At 38.7% G+C, this 24,538-nt stretch overlaps 1 protein-coding gene across 2 annotated transcripts in view; it reads right to left on the reverse strand.

The window, feature by feature from the left end:
- Positions 1–24,538, reverse strand: part of erbin (erbb2 interacting protein) — a 68,245-nt gene that overhangs the window by 11,699 nt on the left and 32,008 nt on the right. For both annotated transcript variants that reach the window (XM_084399953.1, XM_084399952.1), the window contains exons 2-17: positions 24,041–24,248; positions 21,640–21,757; positions 18,936–19,014; positions 18,768–18,857; positions 17,862–17,918; positions 14,385–14,448; positions 14,093–14,167; positions 12,144–12,288; positions 10,543–10,615; positions 8,963–9,092; positions 8,149–8,264; positions 7,638–7,707; positions 5,950–6,049; positions 2,897–3,018; positions 1,045–1,218; positions 747–923 (exon numbers count right to left, since the gene is read on the reverse strand). In XM_084399953.1, the coding sequence (XP_084256079.1) occupies positions 747–923; positions 1,045–1,218; positions 2,897–3,018; positions 5,950–6,049; positions 7,638–7,707; positions 8,149–8,264; positions 8,963–9,092; positions 10,543–10,615; positions 12,144–12,288; positions 14,093–14,167; positions 14,385–14,448; positions 17,862–17,918; positions 18,768–18,857; positions 18,936–19,014; positions 21,640–21,757; positions 24,041–24,229 (1,779 nt within the window). In that variant the 5' untranslated portion in view covers positions 24,230–24,248. The remainder of the gene's footprint in view (positions 1–746; positions 924–1,044; positions 1,219–2,896; positions 3,019–5,949; positions 6,050–7,637; positions 7,708–8,148; positions 8,265–8,962; positions 9,093–10,542; positions 10,616–12,143; positions 12,289–14,092; positions 14,168–14,384; positions 14,449–17,861; positions 17,919–18,767; positions 18,858–18,935; positions 19,015–21,639; positions 21,758–24,040; positions 24,249–24,538) is intronic.

Below are 24,538 nucleotides of genomic sequence, written 5' to 3' on the forward strand. Positions count from 1 at the left end.
AATATACAAAAACGTACATATATAACATTAACAACAATAGTAATAATAACAAGTATCTAGAATATATATATATATATATATATATATATATATATATATATATATATATATATATATATATATATATATCTCTTTCAATTTAGTGTATGATAAAAATTCTAACATTATTCCAGGAGAAACCTCTAAAAAAATGTCCATTCATATATTTTCTGAATAAAAACGTTGCCTAATATCATTTAAAAATGGACTTTCTATTAAAATATGTTTTACACTAAATTTTTAGACAAATCACAAACCGGTTTCTCTTCCCCTTTCAATAAATATGAATTAGTCTTGAGTGACCAATTCGACATCTCGTATATACAACCTGGTCAATATCTATTATAAAAATAACAATAAAATAACAATAATTAACTCCTTGATTTAGTACTAGATTTACCTCATATAGTAAAAGAGTATCATAAAAGTAGTCCATATATACACATATGAATGACCTGATTGTAATGCTAACCTAAATCGAATGGCAACAGCACAAGTGAAGACTTTTTTTGGCCAGTTTTCCACAGTGCATGAGTCTCATGAACTACTTTTATGTTACTTTTAATGTTTGACAGCCTGGTACAGATTCACTCACCATCATAGAGGTGTGAAACTACACAAGAATGAAATAATAATAATAATAAAATTAATTTGCTTCAATAACCATATTCATAACATTTAACATTTCTGGCACTTCGATATAGTACCTCAAGGGTGTCATCATGGTTCACCATGGCTCTCATGTTGTCTGAAGTCTTGAGAGGGATCCTTTCAACGCTGTGGTAGTCTATTGAATCTATTGGTTCGTAACTGTGATGACTGTTCATCATTGTTTCAGGCTCCATTTCAACAGCTTTGCCATTAGTGCAGGGACTTTCGATCACCTGACACACAGGGAATTCAGGGTTATTCCAACATCTGCACCAAGATTCACTTTCAATGTAATAATTACGGCGACCCATCCCACAATAGGACATGCAACTGGTAGTGTTTTCAAAATCCAACCTTCACTCCAACGTCCTGCACTCCGATATGGTTCCTCTCGCTGCCTCTGGACTCCTTCCTCGTCTCGTCGCCGGACTCGTCCTCTTTGAGTCTGTGAGCCACGGACTGAGCCGTTTTCACCATGTTCTTCAGTTCATCAGGGTACGGTGTCGGGTAACGCTTCAGATTGCCCTCCTATAAAGACAAAGACACAGCTAAGTTACTCGAGGAATCTATCAGAGAGAACTTCATTGGATCTGTAATAAATGATAAAAAAAATAATAATCTAAAATCAGATTTATTATATAATAATCTGATGTGTTACATTTAAATTCATATTATATATAAATATATAATGATGCTTTATATTAAACATTTGTTATTTTTAAATAAATAGTTTGTGGGCACGTTATGTAGCTACATAGGAAGTTAGGTCATTGTAAGAGAAAACCCAGGTCAGTTCTTATAGGTGTCGCTGAACCCGTGGTCAAACCACTGATACCACTTTATTGGAGGAGGCGTTGGTGAGCTTTTTACAACACTTTCAGGGTCACACTGGCGCTCTGAGAGCTGATAGTGAAGCTACGTTAGACAGCTTGGGAGCCTGCATGTGTTCCTGGCACAGCGTATAAGCCAGACAGGCATATTGAGTCATCAGGGGTGCAAGACCGGGCGCGAGAGGGAGGGAACCAGATACCGAGTGTGTAATATCAGCGAGATGAGGGGTGGAAGGGAAAAATAAGGTTGACGTTGTACGCTCGAGGGCCCTGAGACAGTGAAGACTTCCATTTCACTTTCTGACAGGAGTCATGTCAGGGTTAGAGTTTTAATGAGTTTCCACTGCAATGCAGTGAAGCGCAGGCTGTGACATGCTGACAAAACCAGGTGAGGCTGTTCCTCTCAAACCGTTTTACCTCCAGCTGCCAAAACATCAAGAAATAATCAGCCCAAAAATGACAATTCTCTCACTATTTACTCATTCCCATGTCGTTTCAAACCTGCACGACTGACTTCCTTCTGTGGCACACAGAGAGAGGAGATGCTGAAGAATCTGCTGGTTTGTTTGTTTGTTATTGCCATTCCAGCATCTATAGCTATTTCATGGCAAGTTCAATGTAGTACAAATAAATAGTAGTTATAAAAAAATAATAAAAAAACTGACATCAACTCACATCATAACAAACATTATCTAAAATTTTTCATTTCAATATTTGTGTTATTTAGTTCAAAGTAATTTTGTGAATTAATAATTATTTGTCAGTGAATCAGTTGATCAAGTTCATCAGTTTTTAGAATTATTTATGTACTATTATAGTATTAATTAATATTTTGAATTTACTATGTACTTTTGACATTTTTAATATTATTTTTTAAATATTTCATTTAGTTTTTTTCAATTATACATTATTTGAATTTATATTATTTCAATTTATTTCAATATTTGTAAGGCAATATTTCTAATATTTACATTTTATTTCAATAAATGGAAACTATTTTTAATAGTTCATAGTTTAAGTTGTAGTACTTTTTATGTGCTTTTGTAAATTTTATTCTATTTAGGTTTCAGTTTCAGTTCTGACTGCAAGCAGGTGGTAACAGGACATTTTGAGAATCAATTGTCTTCTTTTTCTTTTCTTTTCTAGTCAAAATGTGCAGAGTAGCTCCAACCCACTCTGGTCCAAAATCCCACTCAACATAGCTGTATATTAAACATCAAACATGCCCCCGATTGGCTGGGATTTTGAGGCTTGCAGCAGCATTTAGCTCACTGTGAAAGCAGAAAAGTGATTTAAGTGTGCCTGGTTAGGACAGAACAGAATAACAAGGGGTTTAGATGGGTGATATGAAGCGAGAGAGAAGGGCGAGAACTGACCCGCGGGGGCGTCTCTCGCTCATCCTTGTCCTCGTCACACTCGAAGGCCACTTGTGCTCGCTGCTTGCGCTGCTCCTCCCATAGAGACGGGTTAAAGCTCTCGCTGTCCGAGTTGGGCACATCTGTGAAAGAGAAGCCAAAAAACCATTAACAAACAATCAAAACATGCCATCGGTGGAGGATGGAAAGCTCAAGAATCTCGAAAGCAAATCCTGTATTGAGTTCGGTTTGATTCGTGTCAGTGATTCAGTTTGCTCCTGACAGTCCAGTTATTTCTGATTCGGCTGGACCAAATCATTAAAATGGACTAATGCAGTGTCTCTCTGCTATGTGGATTAACAAACAGCAAAAAGCTGAATTAAACAGCCTGAGCTTGGTGGGCGGCTCAGACTCAGTTCACACACATCAACTCTCATTTGTGTTGTGTGCACATTTAACAAGACATCTGTGTTCAGGAGAGCACTGTGTCATGTAGGCGCGCAGACTTCAGGCCGTTTCTAAAGCTCAATCATGCTAACAAACTGAAGCGGACCCCGGAGAGCTGCAGAGCCTGTGCGTTCGGAGGAGTTTGGAGTGGGGTTGCTAGGAAACAGGTTAAGACTCATTAATCTCTTCCCTCTGGAATCCTGAGTCTCAGAGACGGAAAACCGTGACATGAGCAAGTTCTGGCCGCAGGTAGCAGCAGACATTTGATGCTCAGTCAGGTCTCTAAAACTATATAAAAGACTTCACAGACCTGACTGAGCGTCAAATGTCTGCTCATGCCTGCATTCGGCTCCTAGACTTTGAAGTTCCCGTCCTTTCAGAACTTCTATAGCTCACTCTAAAATGAATGCTTAATGTTTGTAAAAGGGGTTATAACAGTGGCCTCTTGTCTCCCAGAGCTCTTGGCGGAGCGCTAACCGGTCACACGACGTCTAGGACATCTCAGGTATCGCACATTGTACATGTCATTCTGTACTTGCATTGACTAGTTCAAGGCGGCAGTCCAAAATAGTGAATCTATGCGCTATTCACACAAACGTTCACTTCATGAATGAACAAAGTGAGATGTTACTGCGGTACACTCATACCAAACAATCGAATTTTAAAGACTTGCCATAGCACACGCTTCTCTCAGTGTGCGGCCCTTACGCTTTGCTAATGTTGGAGGCTCCTCTTTGGGGAGGGGCTCTGATAGCCATGGCATGCAAAGTGACAGGACATCATTTATGAACCATAATCCACCATGTCAAACTGGCTAGTGAGCTGATTTGCATTACCCGCCACTGTTGATTTTCACCCACAACTGGCTGGTATTAACTTCAAACCCTGGTTATATTAGGGGTATATACACACTACTGTTTAAACATTTGGACTCAGTAAGATTCCCCCCCCCCCCCCCCCCACTTTTTTCATATTTTAATTTAAAAAGAGCAACTCTAATATATTCTAGATTCATTACATGTAAAATATTTCAAACCTTTTTTCTGTTTTAGTTTAGATGATTACGGCTAACAGCTCATGAAAATGAGTATCCATTTTCTCATGAAAAAAATCAATAAAAAAAAAGTCCTGAAAACAAATAAATAAAGGTTTATTTATGCACTCAATACTTGGTCGGGGCTTTTTTAGCACGAATGCATCAATGCGCACTGCTGAGGCGTTATTGAAGCCCAGGTTGCTGTGATGGCAGCCTTCAGCTCGTCTGTATTGTTGAGTCGGGTGTTTCTCATCTCTCTCTTGACAATACCCCATTTATTCTCTACGGGGTTCAGGTCAGGGGAGTTGGCTGGCCAATCAAGCACAGTAATATCATAGCGAGCAAACCAGTTAGCAGTAGTTTTGGCACTGAGGGCAGGTGCTAAATCCTGCTGGAAAAGGAAATCGGCATCTCCATAAAGCTTGTCAGCAGACGGAAGCATGAAGTTCTCTAGAACCTCCTGATAGTCGGCTGCGCTGAATTTGGACTTGATAAACACCAACAGATGACATGGCACACCAAATCATCACTGACTGTGGGAACTATTCAGCTTCAGTCCACTCCTTGTGAAGCTCTCGCAAGATCTTGAATCGGCTTTGCTTGACAATCTTCTCAAGGCTGTGGTCATCCCTCTGTTGCTTGTGCAACTTTTCCTACCACACTTCTTCCTTCCAGTCAACTTTCCATGAATATGCTTCGACACAGCCCTTTCAGCGATGACCTTCTGTGGCTTACACTCCTTGTGGAGGGTGTCAATAGCTGCTCTCAATCCTGAGTTGCGTTGTCACTTCACGGATTCTCCCAGCACGGTTAGCCGGTTAGAGAACGTGCCATGCCGTACCAGGCACTCAAGTGGAAACACAACTGGAACCGTCCCGTACCATTCTAAGAACCGTTCGGCCCGACGGTGGAAAAGCGGCTAATGATCGTCTTCTGGAAAACTGTCGAGTCAGCGGTCTTCCTCATGATTGTGGTCGTATGTACTCAACAAGAACTAGAGATACCTGGTATTAATACTGTATGAATAGAAATGGTCAAACTTAAAATTAAATATTTTGAGATACTTTATTTTTTATTTTTGGAGCGGTTGCCAATAAAATAAAAAATTGCTTAAAACATTTTAATTCGACAAAACTCAGACAGGCAGTCACATGCTGTCGTGATAATTAAATAATCAGAAATATATCAGTGTCACATGATCCTTCAGAAAGCATTCTAATATGATTTGCTGCTTCAAAGTTTAATACGAGGAACAGAAGAATATTTACATTGTTAAATTAAAGTTCACGGAAACTTCCCTCCTCAATCATTCTCTGTTCAGCGCGCCTCTTCCGGTTATGACCATCAGCAAAAGTCTCTAATATGATAAATTCCCATTGTAATACTTGATCTATAGATACAGGGATGTGGATTTGAATAAAAAGACTATCTTGCTGGAGTGTATTGCTGTTTCTAAACTATGTTGTGCTACCAGGTGTCTGTTAGATCACACAACACTATTAATTAGCATCACACACACAATAACTGGAATTTAAAACAGTGAATTGCACCTATATATATATATATATGTGATGCATGACTAGATACTCACAGTCCTCGCTTCTGGTCTGTTGAGGGAACATGTAGTTAGTCAGTACGGTCTTGTGCGTCTCTGGATCCTCCTCTTTCTGCAGGGGAATGAGGGGCTTCGACTGGAAAAAGAGAAAAAAACAAAACACAAGGTTAGTGACTTGTAAAATTCGTCCGGATGCCTTGGAAAATCACGAGTCTTGACAGCTCTCATTACAGATTCAAGCCACGCAGCACTGGATTTAAACTCATCTCATCTTTAATCACATGCAGCTTTATAAAACCCCACATCACGATCAATAAAAGAACAGCGTGCCACCGTCGTCCCAGCGCAATCTTCATCAGCTGTCGATAGTCCAGCTGAGCTGTACGGCTGAAACCCTTGCAGAGAGGCTGATTCACAGAGGATCTTGGCAGTCTCATGCCATATGGGCCACACTGATTAGAAGCGCTACCAGTGTTTTATTACTTCATAGAGCCGTGTTCTCATGCGTTCTGCTGAATTCACTTTCCTTGAGAGCAAATATCACAACAATCTCTATCCCAGCCTCCAACGCTTTAAGCATTCAACTGACCCAGTGCTGGTGAGCATTAAAGAAAGTCATACAGGTTTGTAATGACATGAGGGTGAGTAAATGACGACAATGACAATTTTTGGATGAACTATACCTTTAATTCATATCATATATTTAGATAAACTCTGTGCTATGTTGAACCTCAGAGGTGGGAAGACGGCGTGCGTGGGAGTGGAGGTGATTGTTATATTGAATAAGCATTAGTCACAGGCTTGATGGCCACTTGTGACAATCACTCAGATCACCCACACACACTCTGAGCTCCTCTGATGGGAACATCAAATCACCAACAGCACAGACCCTGTTAAAGGACAAGCTTTTCAAGAGTATTTTGGGAAGTGACTGCGAATGAGATTATAGTGATTTATGTAAATGTATTACACGGCTCTCTGAAATAATCAAATGCGATCAAATATTTATGTGTACAGAGACAGAAAGCTGAAATATAACGGACTCCTGTCCCAGGCAATGTGCTATGTGGTCTTACAAAAACATGATTTTCTCATCTTTTTGCTCAAAATGTTAGTTTATTTTTATTTTGATGATACTTACCCAAATTCAAGTGTTGATAAAAGAAGAATGCATGAAGCTATGGGTTTTTTGTGTTTAAAAGCAGAGGCTCTGTTCTTTCTTTATTTTGATATATTGTGTGTTCAGATATTCATTCAACAAAATATTCTGGGGGCCATGAAACTTTTGTGAACATGATCAAAAACACTGGCGGGGAAAGTGGTAAAAATGTTTGAAAACAAGCTTTGTAAAATGAACATTAATATTACTGTATATTTCATAATATTAATATTTCAGTTTACATCCTGATTTCTCACAGCGTCACTAGCGGAGGAATATCCGGTAATCGGCCTACAGCCTCGAGCACGTGGCCTAATCACAGCCGTGCTGACATAGAGCCATAAACTCAAATCAATATTTCACGTGCGTGAATTTATTTATACCTTTAGAAAGTAGCTGTGTAATAAACAAGATAATATACAGTCCGTCGATCATTATTGTAACAAACAAACAAACAAACTCCATCAAAGTAAAAAACAACCCTCTGCTCGCATTGCGGTCCTGATCACTCCGTTGGTGTTTATTTCACAATAATGACTGTTTTGTGTATCTGAGCTTTGCCCACCTGGTTTTCAGACAGCCACATTGCGGTCATCTGGTTGAGTTTAGTGAAGCTGTACGGAAGGTTCCTCAACCTGTGAAGAAAGAGGACAAAAATGAACAAAACAAAAACTAGATTAATGTACAATGCATAAGAAAGAAGTTAGCATGACAGCATATGCTGATAAAACAAAAAAATGGGACATCATTCATTGGCAATACGGCAAATTGAAAAAGGCCTGAGTGGTATAATGTGCATCAAGGCTGATAAATATAGCAGAGAGAGTAGAAAATAGAGCGATATTTTCCAGCCTGTTGAATCCCAGCCAAATCTGTCTAAGTGGTTCTCTCAGAGAAATGTGAAAGCAATGGCTCTCACAGACACCAGCTGAGCGCCCAGGTGGGAAACGTTCCTCATAGAAAGATTTCGTACATGAAGAGTGTCCATTAATTCGGTTTGACCTCACTTACAAAGAAAAATTCTTATGCCTGGGTCAAAACATGCCTGGCCGTATATGCGGCACAGGGGGACGTACTTGTTGTCGCTGAGATTGATGACCTTGAGTTTCTGCATGTCGCCCATCTCCTCCGGCAGACACTCCAGCTTGTTGGAGTGCAGGAAGAGAACGGTGACGTTCTTCAAACTGCCCATCTGTCAAGATGCACAAGCATACAACATGAAGGGTTAACTGAGATGCGTAGAGACCTCTTCAAATACTCAGTTACAGGAACCCGGGATCATCGCATATGAGCTAAACTGACAACAGCAGTGAGAGTTTGTTCGTTCGGTCGGTCGGTTTATTTCAACAAACCAATTCAATATATCATTAAATGTGTTTCCAAAAAGATCTTTTGAAAGAAAAATAAATGTTTAGTTAAATTCTGATGTTTAGTTTCACTGACAAAGTTCTTGGCGAATCAGTCGGATTCATTAATAAGAATCTGTTTACACTGTAAAAAAATTATATGATCATTAATGTATGACAACGTGTTTTACATTGCTTTACCTCTTCAAGATAAGTCAAGCAATTTTCAACGTTTAAATTATACAAGATTCAACTCATTTTTAAGTCAGTTTAATGTAATTTAAGTTGAAATGACTTACACATAGGGTGATTGTACTTAATTTTAGGCAGCAGAACTTTTTTTTTTACAGTGCAGAAGAACAATATGTTTGTGAATTTGACATTATTAACTGCCAAATACAAATCATGGCCACTGCAACCAAGTGCACAGTTATAGATATTATTACTTAATTCAAAACTAAGTCCCATCCTGCACTATTTTTTGTTTCACTATAAAAAAATACATCATAATATGGAAGTTAAAGCATGCCAGGGCTGGACTGACCTCTGGAGGCATCTGTGCGAGCAGGTTGTGGTCGGCAGCAAACGTACGCAGATTTACACACTGGCCGATGGAGGACGGCAGCGCCTCGATCTCATTGAAGCTACAGTCCAGCTCATCCAGAGTCGTGAGTCTACAGACAAAGACCCACATGTGATACAACTGTTAACATATAATCAAGCTCAACAGTTCTCTATATAAGAAATATTGTGTCATCTTTCAATACGGCAAGGAAGATCAGACTCTATTTGGCCTCTATTCAGATGGTTCACACAAACTTCGGTGATCAACGACCTTGAATCTTTGTTCATTAAAAGTCTGACGTCAAACATTTTGGTTTTTTTGGCATGACTACCATGCAGGTGTGCTGAATAAATCACAAAATCATTGAAAACACCAAGGCTGAATAAGTGGATTTTGAAGCTGATATTCATTTCCGTAAAAAGGGTTTTAGCTGTGAAACAAACAGTTGAATGTTTCTCCAACCCTGTAAGAAGAAGTGTTGAGGAGAAACTAACTAAAAGGTCTGGATGACACTAAAGTACTGAAGTAGCCCTGAGAAGGCAACGAATCAGCCGTATGTGGTCAAGAGACTGCTCGTTCTCTCCTACAACAACATATATCTTTTATGACCCTTGATAAAAATTGTTGATGGAATTGGGTGACAGTGTAAACCCAGCCAAATTTATGCCAAAATGCAACATAAAAAAAAAAAAGTGTGTGTGTGAGAGGCAGAGCAAGAGACATCGATAATTACATACAACTGATCATGACTTTACATCATTAACCAATCCCATTATAAATCATATTTAAGAGCAATTATTGTGAAGTTTCTTCACTCATCTAAAATGATATCAATGACGGTTTCATATTCAAAAAAAAAAAAAAAAAAAAAAACTGCCCAGTTCAAAACAAACCAAATCAAACAAAAACAAAACAAAGTCCGCAAATGTCCGTTGTATCAGTGTGATGGGAAAAGACCGCTGAGACTAATGGAAAGTTAATCGTGCGTAATCAGTATGCTTTACAATCAGGCTGGGATTAAAAAGAGAATCCTTGCAATCACGTATTCATAATCCCTCTTGGCATATTTTCTTAACCCCGGACTAGGAAATCTAATCTGACATAAGGGATAACCAACATGTTTGGAAACAAGCTCAAAATAAGAGGTGGCGAGAATGAGGTACAGCAGTTGGCTTCTTTTTTGATGGATAACAGTCTGTTTCTCTCTCTCACACACACACACACACACACACACACACACACACACACACACCAATCCCTCTCAGAGAGCCCATATGGACGTGCTTCCTTCAATCACAGACCCGTTACGAAGCCTTCTGTCTGTAACATATGTAACTTATGGGTCTGATCATTTACAGGGTTCACTTTCAAAAATCATTATTATTATTTCCTTGACTATATAATATATCATCACACGGGTAGATTTCACCCACCATCAGCACAGAAAACATGAAACAAGTAGGCAAATTCAATGCGAGTCTACAAGTGTGTTAAGGAGAACTGGGTCATGGTTTAAGTGCAGTTCATCAGGTCGCTGTGTAAAAATGGTGCTCACTTACCCGCCTATCGTGTCAGGCAGGTACATGAGCTGGTTATCATCCACCTTCAGAGTGGTTAGTCTTTTCAGTGAGCCTGTGGGACAGACAGACAGAGAGAGAGATTGTGTTGCAATTGGTAATTTATACATGCAGACAGAAACTGGCCATTCCACATCCACTTCATTTTAGACGATGATACCATCAATCTTGCCCATCTTGAAGAAAGAAGTTATTAGAAGAAATTGAATCAGACTGAACACTCGAATATTCAGCACTTTCCACAAATATGGTACAAAATAGTGTCCGAAACCTTTTTCTCTCAAAATATGGTCAGTAAGCGGTCAGGGCGTTTAGCTGTCAGAAAACTGACTGTCAAAGAATTATAAGAGCTTTATTATTTATTATGAAGTTTGCAAAACCGCCATTTTCAACCCTGCTACAAAAAATGTGTGATGTCTTAGTACAGGTTTAAAAGCTTGATTTGTGCAATTTTCTAGAAAAACTTTAAATAGACATCAAAATCAAATCGATAACTTGTGGATTATACATTATTTCATTTATATTAACAAACAACAACAGAAAATGGGTAAACAGGGTTGAACATTTGACCCATTCACTCAGCAGGAGTTCAGAACCAAATGTTTTGTAGTCAAAGACTCTTAAATTAAGGAAGTATTTTAAATATAAAGAGTTTGATCACTTTTTCTTACAATAACTGGGTTAAAAAGTTTGACAAATGCAGTCAGGACTGCAATTTGTGTAAAAATCGAGATTATTTACTGCCATGCTGTAGTAAATGTCCAAAGGATGTTGCTTTTTGTGTGTAATGTTTTACCTTTTTTTAATTTATTTTTTTATATGCAGTAACAGGGTTGAATGAAAATTGCAAGTTTAATTTTTAGTACTTAAAATTAGTTGAATAACAACATTAAAAATGGTTTTGGCCATCATGAAACATTACAATTAGACATACAATATCAAAATTATGAAGTTGAACGATTTGAATTGTTGGAGTCAAGAAGGTCAAGGCTCAAAGGTGGAACAGGTCAAATTCACCATTTTAAAGGTGGTGGTTGGGTGACAGACAACAGTGTGTTTAAAACTAGCTACTTCCAATGCTAAACTTGGTCTATGGGAGATAATAGTTAAATCTAACTTGCCAGTCTCAAAAAGAAAAGAAAAAAGAAAAAAGAGTGCACCAGATTGATGAAAAGTGCCATTTAATTAAAAGCCCTTGTAATGAAAGACAAGACCTTGTATTTCTGTTAATGTCGAGCACCTCTGTCCAGCTCTAAAGCAGATTTCATTAAGCGTTAAGATGGGAGGTATTATTTCCCAGCGAGCCTCAAGGGCGGTGTGTGACTTGGCCACTTCAACATGCCTGCTCATTAGTGACTCTCCGACTGGGCCATTCATTAGGTAATGAGATTGCATTACTGTTCTACCCATAATCCTCCCGTTCACTTACACCTGTTCATTTGTTACAAAGCAGATTAGAGTTGAGGCTGTAAGAGGACATGCTTCACGTCCTGCACTCGTTTTGACTGATCGCATTTAAGAAAAACGACACCACAAACAGTAATTATGGAGCTCATCTCTGCATTTTAGTGTGTGGGTCTTACCTATAGACCCTGGCAGCTGCGTCAAACCGTTGTTGGACAGCAGCAGATCCTGCAGGCTTTCACAGCCGGATATCTGCTCTTCAACCATCTCCAAATTGTTTTTGGACACGTCCAGGTAGCAGAGTTGCTTCAGTGCCCCGATCATCTGCACACACACACACAAAACACCTCTCTCCATTACTGCAACAAATGACTGATTTCTGAGAAAAGTTTGTGTGACTGCGCAAAAGCGACAGCGAGAAGAGCTCCAGAAAACTCCAGCACGAGTGCTGTGGCAAACATGCATTGATCTCAAATCTCAATTTCAATCAAATATGATGGGTGAAATCAGAGCCATAGCCTTGTGTATATTGCTATAGAGACTAGATGGTTCCTGAGAAGGAAAAAAGGGACAGTGAGGAAGCAGAAACTGATTATTTGAAGAGTTGGAGGAATACAGCTGAGAAAGAGGTCAAGCGTGAACTGGTTAAATCCATTTCTCAAGCATGAGGGCAGATTGTGGGCCTGTCCTCCTGTCCTCCTGTTCCCAAACACACTTCATCTTTCTGTAGCTCCTTTCCAAAACACAAGTGTGAAATCCATCTAGCCTAGTATAAAATTGTCACCAGCAATGTCGTGTTACCACAAATTTTGTCTGTCCAGATAAGGGTACCAGGGATAGGGCTCTGTTTTCTAGCGCAGGTCCAGAAGAAAACTAGTGCTTTAGGCCATTTTAGTAATAGCAAACCTTGAGAGACAATAGTCAGTTTTGATTTGATGATGACTTAAAGTGAGCATCAACGGAGCATGAATTATATGGCACAGGACACAGGAATCTTGAACTTCAGATACACTTGGGTGACGACCGATTAGATGCGAACTGCCTAAACCGCAATCAGCGGCTGTGTGTGACTGTGACGAACCCTGCTGTTGATTAATCACCGCGACCATGAGCCGCTCTCCTGGGTGTGGCGTAAGAAGCTTAATCAAAAGCACTAATAACCGGAGAGAAATTGAATTCTGCAAAAAGAGAAACATATGGCCGTTCGGCCTTGCACAAGGGCATGCCGTCAGTAAGCTGGTCTCTCGGGTCAGAGAGGGAGAGAGGTCAGGGTGCCGTCCTCATATCCGGATCATTCGGAGGTCAGACTTGTTCAAAAGGATGTTCGGAAAACTTGTGCAAAACTCATCAGACTAATGCGAATCCTGCCAGCGAGGCCCACAATTACTGTCAGTTTGCTCTCAGCGGCAAGCTAATGCCTTAATCACGACCCGTTTAAAAGGATCTGGCAGTCTGAAGAGAAGACCATCCTGAAGGAATGTTTAGGAAGGAGATTTTCACCAGCTTGAATCATTACACGAATGATTTACTTAGAAATGATCTGCTTTTTTGTTTCATGAATAGTGCTGAAAATAGAGTAATTTAGCGCTTTACATTAAACAAACGCAACAATTTCTGTAAGAATGGTTTAATGAACGGTTTACACAGAAATTTGTTCTTCTCATTTTAAATTAAAAGTTATGTTCTGATCTATTACTCTCTCTCTTACGGTTATACTTTTCAATGAATCAGTGACATTACAAAGTAAATCTATTGCAGGTGTTTTTCATTGCACGGTTTTAATTTAAAGAATCTTTCTGTCTTTATAATAAAAAAAAAATTTATTTGGTAGTCAGAGGTCAGATTTGTACAGGTCTAAAGGGGGGAAAGTTTGAGAACCACTGGTTTAACAAAATGATTTTCCACACAAAACATGATCAACAATTTACGCTAGAATACTTTTTACAAATGATTTACACAAAAATGTAACCCTTTTAGCATTACGCACATTCGACTCATGTTTCATGAATGAGGCCAAACGAGTTTATATTTAAATAAAAACAAACAAAACATTTTTATGAGTCATGATGAACATGGTAAAAAGACAAAGAAAAAGGCAAGAAAACAAAAAAATGAATGCAAGACTCACCCCTGGTAAAAACGTCAGCTTATTTCCATCCACCCACAGCTCTCTGATTCCTGTAAGCTGCTCTAACACTTCAGGCTAGACAGAGAGAAGGTACAATTCAATATCTCATTCTCAGCAAGAGGAAATCTGCCACTAATTTCAATGCCATTAAAGGAGAAAAATGCATATTAGGTGTAATCTAACAGAGAAGGACTCAATGAGCGCATCTGCATCTGCACCTGCACCTGCATCTGCACTGAGAGCTGGAAGGGAAATGCATGCGACACCTGAACCACAGATAGCTGCTACTCACCACTTCAGTGAACTCGTTACTCCCCAGATCCAAGCGCTCCAGCTGTGTGAGCTTATGCATGCTCCTGCAGACACACACACACACACACACACAGTATTACTAACATTATTAACCACAATTCAGCTTGGTACACAAACATATCTGAGCCATTATCAGTTTTGCAGGACTGGCTGAACCGCAGATGGAGAGCTTGAAGAAAAACATCAGACAGGCTGGTGTCAACCACAACTCTTCTTGTTAAAGACTGCACTCAATGACTCCCCGCAGAAAACAAATGGCAAAGACATTTAGCGAACAGCTAGTTACTGCTAATCAATTTTTCATTAGCAGTTTCAGAACACAGTTAGACTTCAATCCTCAGTCTCACATAAAATCACAAGCAATATAAACTGAATTAAAATACCACTCAAATATATTCTCCAAGATCATTACCTAGAGGTCAAGCTAAGGAGTTTAAGGATGTTCCACGGTCATAAATGACAATAAAATATTAAGGCAATGCATCTTTCCTCTACTGTAACTAAAACTATATGCATTATTTATCCAAATAAAAATCTGTTCACTTTTTTTTTTGTTTACAGATTTTCCACAAATCTAGGCTAATATAAGTCCACAAAAAAAGTAAATAAAAAGCAAAAAAATAAAAATGTTTCCAAAACATACGGTGTTACACACATTTTCATGTTTTAGCTTTTTTTGCCACTTATATTGATAGAGATTGTAGAGACAGAGAACGGAAATGGGAACAGGATTTGGAAATGACATCAGTCGAACCAATTTCTATAACATTTAGCATGATAAGGTCATTATCATTTCACTTCAGGAAATGTCTTTCAGTCGCATGACAGTGATGTGGGAGTCAATGCTCTGGTAAACATGAAATATATTACTTGCTTATTGGATTTCATTTGGAAGCACATAATTGTTAACTATTTCTCTTTACAAAGTCAATACTATTATCTCTATGTTCTATCAGATATTTTACGGTCACCTTGAATGCTTTACAAATCACTTGGGTATCGGGGAATGATGAAAATCTGCCATTACACTTCTAATGCCAATCTTTACAACACATTTCTCCAGGTTCGTTCTCCTCTTCCAAGCTGCTCATGCGATATCAATATCTGCGTCCAACCCTAAATCAAACACTTGGGTAGGTGTGCTTCAGGGCAGGGTGTAACCTCTGCTGTAGTGGACACCAGATCAACAGCCTACAGGCACATTGTATCCGTGGAAAAAGTTAAAGACAAAATAAAACTCAAAATGATTTACGGCACAAGGAATTGTATAATAAATGGTTATAAACTGAAGGCAGGCTTGTAGGAAATTCTGTGTTGAAAGACACACTGGTAGTTGGCCGACTGTAAGAGGGATTCATTCATCCAGGGTTTGGAGGCGTGCAACCAGTCAATCAGCCAAAAAAACTCGCTGACCCCTAATGAGCAATCCACAGCTCATTAGAATCTCACACACACACACACACACACACACACACACACACACACACACACACACACACCAGAGGACTGCTTGAAACAACACAGCCATAAAGATATCCGGTCAAAGTGTAATAATGGCAGATGAGTAAGAGATGCATGTGACTGACAGCTTTCAGTCTGTCTTTGATTACTTGTGTCTTCCTGGTATACTTCCTGATCCAACACAGTTCATGCATTTTACTTCTCCTGATCTGCAACATTTTGTCATTTTTGAAGAAATTGAAATTCGATTTGCTGTCTGGTTGTTTGAAAAGCTGCTTGGTTTGGAAGTGACTTCTTTGTGACTTGTGCGTCATACATCACTACGCTACTGACAATAGACAATGGACCTTTTTTTTTTGTCTGCAAACATTTCACCAAATCACGCTAGTGTGACCACAGCTTGAGAATGAAATCATAGATTTGATCCCTTAGAAAAGTATTAGCACACCTTCTCCACAATGAGCAGCTTCAGTTAAGGAATCACTCATAATTGTGATGCTTTCCTTAGTAAACACTAGGAAACATGACTCTTGAGAGATAAACATTCTTTCTCTCATTTTATATTTGATTAGTAAAGCATGAAATTTCTCTTTTGACATACAAAGGTCAACAGTTCGCTTTCAAATCAGAACAAATTAGGGCTGTCGGTTTAACACGTTAATTGGCTATTGAAAAAAACTGCATGTAAAAATTCATGCATTTAACGCACCCGCCCCACCCCACATCTAAGTAGTTCATCTTACATTTCATAAAGTTGACTGGTGAAAAACATGAAGCAGAGCAAATAAATAAATAAATAAATAAATAAAAATTCACTGCAAGATGAAGCCTATAGAACAGAGTAACAATATGCCCCTAAAATTCAAGATATACAGGCAAAAATGCCCTGTATGAGTTTTAGTCTCATATTTATATCATATGATATAGTTAAGCAATATCACATGGTGCTGTTTCTATCCCGAATAGCACATGTGCAAATGTTAAAAATCTATATTCATTTTATACAACAGTTCAACAAATAAGAAGTTAATATTGTGTTATATTTTAGATACAATAATGTCTGTCTTCTTTGTTAATAAACATATTACACAAAGCCCCAGGAGAACGATTGTGCGTCTCCGAGAAACACAGCGGTGTTTTGAGCGAATCAATCGGGTGAACCAATGATTCAATGAGCCGTTCATAAAGAAAGCCATTTACTTCCTTCCTGACTGGATCAGCCGTTTGAACCAATCAAATGAATGAATGAATGACTCACTCATTTTGACATTTACTGCCAGTTTTAGTTTCTTATTCAGAGTATTATTTCATTCAAAAAAAAATTAATAAATAAAAAAGCACATTAAAGGTATAGGTCACCCAAAAAATGAAAAATCTGTCATCACACCCTCATTGCCTAAAGGTTTGTCATGTCTATTTGACGCTTTTCTCATTCAACACTATAATGACTTTAACTTATCTTTTGCGGTTAAATTATCTTTAAATCGCAACATCGTGTAATTAATAAGATTAAAAATGTATTAAAAAACGATTTAACAGCTGATTTATGGTGCTGTAGGTTTTGTGGTTAGTTCATGTGCTCTAAAACAGAGACATTCTGCTCAAGTGGCTTTTGTTTAAAACATTTAGGGCTGTAATGAGTTGTTTTGATCTTTGCGGACTAACAGTAACCCAACCACCACACACACTCACACTGTGTGTTTCAGGACGGAGGAGTCGGAGGCACGGAGATCGCCTCTGTGGCTCTCACACACGAAACCAAACAAACGAGCCCTCACATGATGCAATATTGGCTCCGGAGCCAGAAATGATTATAAAACCTGTCACAGCATGTCACTCCAGAGCCTCTTACGCAAGACTGAACAATATGATGCCGCTGAGACAGAGAAAGAGATGTTTGCCTGTATTTATAATGCGATTATCAGAAGGAGTGCAGAAGCACGGATCATCGTTTTAATATTTTAGTAATTCAAACGAATCCCAGAGCCGCACTTACTTTGGCAACATCTTTAACTGGTTCTCCCGCAGTTCCAGAATCTGCAGTTTGGTTAGTCTGAGGAAACAGAGAAAGACAAAAAAGTTAATTATACAAACACACATTAATATATTTATAAACTGACATCTACTAAGAGTAATTAATGCTGCTGCAGTTTATACTATGCATTGCAAACAGAACACTACTGTATTTTGTGACTGCTCGGTTTAAAATCAAAGAACTTGAGGTTTCAAATGTACCGTAAATGTTAAGTAATAAAGAATTTAAAAATGTGAACAATAAATGTAATAGCACCTTTATTCTAAAATCCCCTCGGTCCAAAACTTTTGTAAGCACTTTACTATGTTATGTCCCTATGCTGGCATACTGACTAACTACACCCTCAGAATATACTGTGGTCTTTCAGTATGCAGTGGAAGTATGCCGCCTGTTGTCCTCAAGTGACCTCAACAGGAACTGAGGGACATGTTGCATGTGCCATCTGAAGTCTATTTCAGGCCGTGTGTGTATGATTATATGTCAAAGATACCACTGCACGATCTTTCACATTAACTGCACTGCATCTGAGCTGTTATATATATAATTCAAGCTCCAGGAAATGCTAGGCTCATTTCAGCATGTAAATGGTCAAACATTCCTAGCTTTGAGGAAATTTTGCATGTGTCATTTTAATAGATTTACAGCTTGCATAAATCAACAAGCTGGATGATGCACGCTAAACCTGTTTTGAGTGTGCTTGGAAAACCTATTCAGTGTTTTGTAGAAGAGTTTTGTCCATTTTATTTTTTAATGTAGTAAATACTTTGGCCGATCTTGAATCTAGATGCTGTCTGATCTGAAACAGGAGACTGGATTATCTTGTTCTCTCTAGGATTGTTCGTGAGTGTGAATCTGTGTGTGTCTGACCTGCCGAAGCTGGCTGGTAGAAACTCTAGGAAGGCATCGTTCAGGTAGAGCTGGGTCAGGCTGAGGAGCTGCGTGAAGCCTTCTGGGAGTCTGTGGAGACACGAGAGCGCTTTCGTTACATCTCACACACACACACGCACACACACTCTCTACTAGCTATATACCCACTTTGATATAGGGTTCACACTCGCTTCAACGATGCTCAGGACTTTACAGTTCTTGATATTTTCAGGGAATTCCTGGATGCCTGAAATTTAAAACAAAGAAAAGAATGAACTTGATTAATAATTGCTGGTTTCATGTTGCTCTTTGTGCCTAGGGTATAATATGACTTCAAATGAACAATTTGCATTCGGTTCAGTTACAACATCTCGATTGACTGCATTTTTGTGTGGATGCGGACAGAACACTGTAGATTCAGAAAACACACCAACAAGTCAATGGAGCATTAGCTGTCGGGATTAAACACAACAAGAGAAAGAGACTATTGCACTGCTATTGCTGGCTGCGTGAAACAACAAACACATGATGGAACAATAATTCAGAACGGACTTTCAAACGGCACTTTAATAAATAAAGATCCTGGAAACTCACACTATTACAGTTTTTTATAATTCTATTTCACATTTTTAACTATTATATCTTTGAGTCCAGAGTTATAATAAATGTGATGGAATTTGACCTACGCTACCAGGAAAAGTTTGGAATTATTAATTTTTAAAAAAGTCTCTTCTGCTCACCAAGGCTGCATTTATTAGATCAAAATTACAGTAAAAGATTACAGTAATAATTACATTAATTCTGTGAAATTGCATTAGAAACTTTTTTTTTTTCTAAGTGAATAATGTTAAAATTATAATTTATAATTATAATTTATTCCAGTGATCAAAGCTGAATTGTCAGCATCTTTACTCCAGTCTTCAGTGTCACACAATCCTTCAGAAATCATTCTAATATGATGATCACAGGAATAAATTACATTTCAACATATATTCACACAGAAAGCAGTTATTTTAAATTGTAATAATATTTCTCAATATTACTTTCACTGATCAAATAAATGAAGCCTTGTTGAGCATAATATAAAAGCTTTTTAAAACGTTGACCAGTATTGTAAAATAAGTTTTTACAATGATTACTGGTAGTAATCGTTGCACAATAATTGTTCGGGGGTTATTATGGACCTAGAGGTATTATTTGGAATCAGAATTTGAATATGCCAAAATAAACAGCTGCAATTCAAAGAAGTCCCCGCCCCATTTGTGGCCCACTTAAATATAATACATAATATGTTAAGTAAACATTTCTCAACTAGGTTTTTCTCTAAATGGACTACCAAAAACATCACCTAATGCTGATTTTAGAAACAACTCGAGCTCATGCAGCGCTAGAGCTAGACTGCACACTTCCTGTCCTACTAACCACAGGAGCTGGAGTGTGACAAAGTTATGTTAAGATATCCTCCCTCCAACGCACTCGGATGCAAGCTAAACCCGTGAGAAGAGACAGGTGGGTCTGCATCAACACACACACACACACACACACACACACACACACACACACACACACACACGCGCACACACACGCGCATCAGTGAGCTCTCAGATCTGCACCAGGTGACCCTGCGCTCGCTCTGGTTTACTGTACAGCACTTCTGATGCGTCAATACACCGAGCTGCTATGCTAAAAACAAACACGTCCACATTTCCTGGAAATGCAGTAAATGTAAGAAATTTGATCAAATTGCCTCAAATCTATCTTTTCAATATAGTCAGCTAACTGGTCTAAAGGAAACCATGTAAAACTAGGCTGGTTTTTAGTGCAAGATGCGCAATAACTCAAGCACAGCACAAAATCATGCTAATTAAAGCACCAGTGCTAGAAGTACAAAAGAAAAGAACAATCACCATGAACTACTCAACATCCCTACTATTAGGATGTGACCACGAATTAAGAAGGTTTTGCCTGAGCCTCGCTGTGCAGGTCTGAGATTGTCACGTCTGTCATTGCTTTATCAGATTCTGCAGAGCACCAGCTGACAGATGAAGTGATGTGTAAACAGAGACTCAGTGTGTGTGTCTGGTGTTGCGGTCTTCGCTTATGCTTAAAAAAACGGAATAAATTGTTTCTGCAGATTGCCATCAGTTTACAGAATATCAAAGCTAGTGGGTATTTAACTTTCCAAAGCAGAGCAAGAATAAACAGTGTAATAGTGTAAACAACGGCTCTGTGCCAATCCCTAGAGAGACGCGGTCTACATAGGCAGCTACCTTCTTACTAGCGGCGTTACAAAGGACGAAGCAGTGCAGCAACAGGAACCCAGGGGTTTAGAGATGTTAGCATGTTGCTAAGCTATTAGCACAATATTCTCTGTTAACGGTCACACCTTTTTCAGCATAGATCTGATCTTAAATGGATGTAATTCATGAGGGCAGGTTATAGCAGAAGTGAAAGTACTTCAAAGTGTAAAAAAAAGTTATAGAAATAAACTGTAAAGCAAAATTACTGAACTAAACATTTTTCATTAAAAAAAAAATTTATATAAAAAAACACAAGGCCATGTTCACCAAGCTATGTTTCAAATTTGAAGCTGATATCACAAAAACTGAACCCGCTGAAAGGATTTAAAGTACCGTTTGCATGCTAAAGCAATGCCCAATTTCAACTGGAAGGAATTTTGACTGTTTAAGGTGATTGTACCTAAATTATGATGATTATTGAATTATGTGATAGGGAAAAAAACTAATCTATAAAACACGTGCAAAGTGTCACTACCATGACACTGACATAAAACACACTGCACACACAATCACCACATGTTTGATTAGCATGAAATCTAATTCATGGGGGGTTCAGGGGGGGTTCTGCTTACTGTTCTTGCTGACGTCGAGCTCCCTGAGATTGGTGAGGTTGGCGATGGCCGGTGGCAACACCGTTAGGTCATTGTCCGGTAGACTCAATCGGTAGAGCAAACTGCAGTTGAAAAGTTGCTGTAAAGGATAAGAAATGGAGAGACAGACATTTGAGAAACATTCGTGGAAAACTTTAAGAAGAAAGAAACTTCATTGATATTCCAGCTTTGTGCAGAGGAGTTGGATTCATTTAAAATGGATTTTTTGGTGAATTAGTTCTGCATAGGTGAAACAGTCAAAGCACAATCTGGTTAAAACTTGATCAGATCTCGATGGACCTTCATGTAATCTAATTCCATCCGGTCTGAGGAAAATAACACGTCTGCAACACAAGGCCATTTCTGATGGAGGACAAGAACGGCGTGGATAAGCAAAAACAATTCAGCCCAGTGGAAACGGTTTATATGATACGTAGAGAAAATCGAATCGCTCCGAGAAATCCTGCCAGTGAATATCTCGCAATTCAGACTTTCAGAGAATACTGAGTTTATAACACAATTGTGTCTTTATTTCTCACAGTTCTGAGTTTATATTTCACAATTCTGCAATATTTCTCAGAATTGCGAGTTTGTAACACATGCCAATTTCATTACATTTGGACGAATTGATGATTGCTGAAAAAAAATTATCACAGATTTTAAACCATTTCAGATCAAATATTTCAATATATTTATATAGAATACAATCAAAAAAAGAAAGAAAAAAAAAGCCCATTTACAAGTAACACGAGTTAGGGAATCAGATTACTTTTTCATGTGAATTGTAAAGTAAAACATCACTTTTAAATTTACAACAAAATATCAGATTTTCTTTATCAAATAAGTAACACAAGTTACTTTGTTTTCTCGTTTACTGACTGACAGCTCTCCTGTCCACATGTTGAGAGAAATCGTGAGTAAGTGCGGAGGTGTTGTGTGTGTGCGCTGTGTGTGCGTGAACGATGGATATTGTAGCTCTAAACTAAATGTGAGCACTCATTTACTCACAAAAACAGATTCAGTATTCCTCGAAATGAATAAAAACAGTGAAATGTTTTGAATAACCATTAGGATAAGCAAAACTGCCTTTAGTTAAACATCACATTTGTGTTTCAGTGTTTGTTTTTATTGCTGATGTAAGAGTGTTGAACTTGTGCGCCCTGTTCTTCTGCGATCCAGAACGGCAGCGCAGCTGAAGGGTTTCTCTGAGTTGCGCCCTCTACTGTACAGACGTGAATTTGCATTTCCTTATTCTTTTCACTTTTGGTGAGAAGGGGCCTTTACATTTGCCAAAAATAGAACATTTTATTAAAAACAAACAAGCAAGCCCAGATGAGAAAAAGTAATGCAACATTACTTTTCATAAAAAGTATAAAAAAAGCAACTTTCCCCCAATACTGCTGCCAACTAGGGCTGTTGGAACGAATTCCGAAATTCTAATATAATTCGAATATTAAAAAAATCAATACTATTCGAATGCTGAAGTTCCTATTCGAATATTGCTTTTTAATTGTATATTTTAATTTTTTTTGCAATCTTGCCTTTCTCGCCGCCTTGGCTTACACGCATGTGAAAATTAAATGCTTTTGTTTCTTGTGATGAATAAAGTTTTTGAATCGTAACACAATTGTGCACGTTATCCACGCTGTAGGCCTATCATCATAACATTACTGTAAAAAATCGTGGAGAGCAATGTCTCCACGGAAACGGAGATCACCACTCTTGACAATTTGATTCACAGTCCACACTACAACGTGAAAACGGCGTTTTCAAATGTATCCACTTTGGAGTGCGTTTTCATTAATTAAAACGCCGTCTCAGTGTGGACGGAAGGCCAAAACGGAGAGAAAAATATACGTTATTTTTTATGACAACGCTACACCCTGACTGACAAGCTAGACGATCTGTCCGAGGAACCGCCGCTAAAACAGGCAAGAATTACTTATTTTCTGCCTCTCTCCTCATCACGGGGCTTACCAGCTGTCCGCCAAAAGGCGATAACAGACAAACTGACACGGTTTATCTGTGAAGATATGAGACCGATCAACTTGCATTGGCATTGGCGATCCATAAGACTGTGTAATGTCGTAAATATTAATAATAGGATGAATTTGAGCATTTAATATTGGAATATTATTCGAATATTAAATAAAATAAGGAATGGAATTCGAATAGTATTATAGAGGAAGATCGACAGCCCTACTGCCAACTATCAAAAAAAAGTCACGTTTCACCGCCTAAGCACTAAACAAGCTTTTTGGAGACATGCAGTGCAAGCGTGTGAATGGTGCGAGTGTAAGCATGTGAATGAGTGCAAGCGTGTGAATGGTGCGAGTGCAAGCGTGTGAATGAGTGCGTGTGAATGGTGCGAGCGCACTCGTACTTTGGGCAGCTCCTCGATCTGGTTGGCGTCGAGGTAGAGCTCCTCCAGGGTTTTCTCGAAGCCGAAGATCTCCTTGGGCACCTGCTCCAGGCTGCAGTGAGAGTAGTCCAGCGAGGTGACGGTCTCCTCCTCGCCCCGCAGGCAGCGGCACGGCACCAGCCGCACAAACAGACTCCGCTTGCTGCTCATCCTCACGACAGCTCAGGCACTGCAGGCGAGCAGGAGAACAAGATCAGCATCTCATCAACGTTAATTATTCAAGGAAATGAACACTGGGATACGCGATAGTGCTGCCAAAACAGCTTGGTTTACAGCTTAGTTACACTGAGCAAGGAATCAGCTTTTTACGATTCCTAATTGATTTTGAGTAGGTATTGTTTACATCACTTGTTTAATTTTTATTCTAAATTATTTAAAACACACGTGCCATTTTAGTTGTTTTCTTTTGGCAAAAATGTGCTTTCATTTTCGTCATTAAATTTCAAATTCACTAATTTT

The sequence above is a fragment of the Rutilus rutilus genome (assembly GCF_951802725.1).
Source record: "Rutilus rutilus genome assembly, chromosome: 25".
NCBI classification, from domain to species: domain Eukaryota; kingdom Metazoa; phylum Chordata; class Actinopteri; order Cypriniformes; family Leuciscidae; genus Rutilus; species Rutilus rutilus.